At 41.7% G+C, this 3531-nt stretch overlaps 1 protein-coding gene across 1 annotated transcript in view; it reads left to right on the forward strand.

The window, feature by feature from the left end:
• The window catches only part of gcn1 (GCN1 activator of EIF2AK4), a 29227-nt gene extending 27378 nt beyond the window's left edge, over positions 1-1849 (forward strand). The window contains exons 55-57 of the mRNA XM_005746064.1: positions 238-348; positions 919-1140; positions 1230-1849. Of these exons, the coding sequence (XP_005746121.1) occupies positions 238-348; positions 919-1140; positions 1230-1355 (459 nt within the window). The 3' untranslated portion in view covers positions 1356-1849. The remainder of the gene's footprint in view (positions 1-237; positions 349-918; positions 1141-1229) is intronic.
• Positions 1850-3531: the final 1682 nt, after the last annotated feature.

Here is a 3531-nt window from a genome sequence, read left to right on the forward strand (position 1 = left end):
TGTGTGTGTTCTTAATCTCATTGATGTATTCCTAATGTAATTATTTGCATTTTCATTTTATCTTTCATATCTTTTTAATTGAATTTACTTGTTAAGTTTCTTTGTTCATATAATATGTTACTCTGTCTTACCAGCTTGTCAGTCATCCTTGTAGCAATTTCAGCTGCACTGATCGATCTTCTAGCCTTATCTTAGAGTCTTTTTGTCCTCATGCGTGGCATTTTGTTCCTCTTCCAGATTCCCATTGCTACCAGTGGGATCAGAGGTATGGGATACCTGATGAAGCATCATTTGAGAACAGAGGGGAGCAGTGGTGTTTCCCAGCAGATGATTACACAATTTGTTAAGGTAAAGCAGAGAATCAAACCCTGTCCACTTCCCATTTCTATATTTGTACAGGTGAGGAAGTGGGAGCAGTCAAGTTGCCAAAAATGGGCTCGTGCCCACTGTAATGTTGGAAAAAGGTGTAGCTGTTTAAATTAATACTTCTCACAGTAAAATTATGTGTAATACAAACATAGTTGCTTGTAGTAGAGTTATGCTGTAGTATTATCCTTTTTGGTTTTATAGCTCACGCTCATTGTTTTATTTAGGCTCACAGCTCTTCTTAGTCTTTAGGTAGAAAACTGAACACTAAGAGAAAGTACCTGCACAGTACTGAGGGCCAGGAAGAAACTAAGCAGTGTGCTCAACAGGATATTCAGCATCTGTAAATGAGGAGTGTAGAAAACATTTGTTTTTGTGTGTGAGTGATTAGTGTGTACATTTCCACACTAAAAGCACAGCATGAAAGCTGATATCAGTCTGATCAGGTGTTTGCTGTGAAGCCTGTGTATTTATAAGAAGATGATTCCTTTGAGTACCTCTTTGAACAGTGTGTATTGTGCCATTATATCTGTTGTCTGCGTGACCCTGCAGTGTCTTCAGAACCAGTCTAGTGATGTCAGACTGGTGTCAGAGCGGGTGCTGTGGTGGGTATTCAAAGAACCATCACTGCCCTCCGTGGACGTGAATCTCATCAAACCTCTGCTGAAAACTCTGCTGGACAACACCAAGGACAAGAACACGAGCGTCCGGGCCCAGAGCGAACACACAATCGTCAACCTGCTACGGCTTCGCCAGGGGGAGGAAACCATGCAGGTGCGACTATCTACTCCCTACTGTAATCTGCACACAGATGTAATCTGTAGAGCAAAACATTTTCACACGCTCCTCTCTCTGCATTTCAGACTATTACTGCCATTCTGGACTCTGCAAGCAATGACCTACTGTCAGAGTGTCACCGCCGGTCTTTGAAAAAAATCGCCAGCCAGCCAGACTCCAATGAAGAGATCGATGACACAATCCTAACATGATGGACTAAACAACGAAGTGCTCTGATCTGCAGAAAGCAGCAGAAGATTTACTGACATATTAAACAAATCCGTGTATGAGAACCTCAGACACACTGGGGAGCCTGAGATGAGTAGTGTTTTGGCTGTATTCCCCAGAAAATTTTGTTTTTGGCGTTTTTCTTTTTTCTCCCCCCTCCACTTTAAATCCTTGTTTTAGCGGCCTTTAAGCCCAATTTATTTTATCATATGATGCACAGGTTGTTCTCTTGTACCGAGCAACAATAGAAGACACGATGCCAAATCTGTTTTGATATTTCAGTGTTTTGCTACTTATTTTACCAAAATGATTTCAATTATTGCCACTGTTAATGAAACAGAGCCCCCCTTTCTTTACCTTTTATTTGAACTTTGAGTGTGACGGTTGTTTGGGGAAAGCAACTTCTTATAAAAACACAAATCATTGTCAGCGATGCAGTTGTAAAAAGGCAATACATAATAAAAGGTTCTGGATTTCATAATGTAGTGTGTTAAATATTGGATGCTTGGTTTTTCTCAGGTTGGCGTCTCTCAGACTTTGTCATACCTCACTTGAATTCCACCAAGTTCTCTGATTCACCAATTGCTGGATTTTACTCTTGAAGCTTCAGCAGACAAAAACTTTTGGCTTCCAGTTAAAACCTCGCCACTCTCTTGCTTTCTATGTGGCCTCATCTCTCTTTTCTACTCTGGTGATTTGGTCTGAAGTCTCCCTTCATGGTCTAGGTTTTCCAAACCAGGAACACAGAGCCTAGAGGAGATGCAGGAGTACATTCACATCTGAAATATTATCAAGTGGCCTTAAATGTCTGAAGAAAAAGGTTTCAGGATTGGTTTTCCACTTGTATATTAAGAGGAGGAAGGGGAACTATTATGCCTTTCATTTTTTTTTCTGCCATCTGTATGCTCTTACAGCAGTGGAGACTTATTAAATTATTAAATAGTTTCAGTTAATGAGGTTGGTGTTTGTCCTTAAACTACTCTAAATTCCGTTTAAGGCTTTTTTTTTTCTACGTTTGGCCCTGTGTGATCTCACTGAGAGCAGATACCCTTTATCTCAGGCACACAGCTTTAAGTTGGCAGCTAAAACAGTCCATTTCAGACATGATGCACTGAGGGGAAACGCCAAGGATAAGTGTAAGATGAATAAGAATTATGTAAAAGATTAAATTACCCATATCTGCTACTATAGAGCTGGAAATGGTCATAATGAAAACCTTTTCACTAAAATTGCTCAAATAAGTATTTTGAAATACTTAAGGGGAAATGATCAAGCTGGCAATGCATCAAATTATAAGTGATATCAGATAATTTCTAGTTTTGGACATATTTAAATGAAGTAACAGGTACCCCAGTCTAAGGGGAAATCTCTGAAGCCTGGTGTGTCTGCGCAACAATCCGGATAAAATAAAAGGTGGAGAAAGGTAATTCAGCTACTGTAATACAAATAATATCTAAAAACCATGAGACAACAGCGAAATAAAATAAGTCTTCCCCCTTTTAAGGCTCCAAATTATTTCTAGTTGATTACACAAAACCGACAAACTGAATTTCCTCTCTATGCAAATACGAATTTAGTTGAACTTCCTGTAAACTACTGCAATGTGGAGTTAAACTACGAGTTTAACAACACGTGCTTCTCAGTATTGTGTGGTTTAAGTTGTTTTCAGTGCATTAAAAAGAAGCATGAATCCTCGGGACTCTCCAGCGTTTCTCCTGGCATGATTCTTGTGTTCATCAATGGGATGGGACCGCTGTGCTGTAGCTCGAGTCTGCGCAGTGAGACTGGGTCACAGTTGGGTGCAGCTCCACCAGAGGAGGAAGCGGAGTTTCCGGCTGTTTGCAGCGGAGAGTGAGGATTGCTGACGCCGCGAAACCCCGAGAAAAAACGCCGCCGGCTCGGGGGGCTAACAGTTTGTGATATCCTTAGTGGTGGTGGTGTTTTATACCGGGGGGATCTGGGGTCTGGTGATTTTCTTTACGCACCGAGGGAGTCCGACAGCTAACCGAGCAAAGAAGCGGTACACGGCGGGGGTGAGCCACCAGCTACCGGCATGGCCAGGGACTACGATTACCTCTTCAAGCTGCTCATCATCGGTGACAGCGGTAAGCCGACGCCGGGGATGCAGGACGGGAAGTGGGCCTTGTCTTGTTTTTTTTT

The sequence above is a fragment of the Pundamilia nyererei genome, unplaced genomic scaffold (genome assembly GCF_000239375.1).
Source record: "Pundamilia nyererei isolate P.nyererei 1_Seehausen unplaced genomic scaffold, PunNye1.0 scaffold00172, whole genome shotgun sequence".
In the NCBI taxonomy this organism is placed as follows: domain Eukaryota; kingdom Metazoa; phylum Chordata; class Actinopteri; order Cichliformes; family Cichlidae; genus Pundamilia; species Pundamilia nyererei.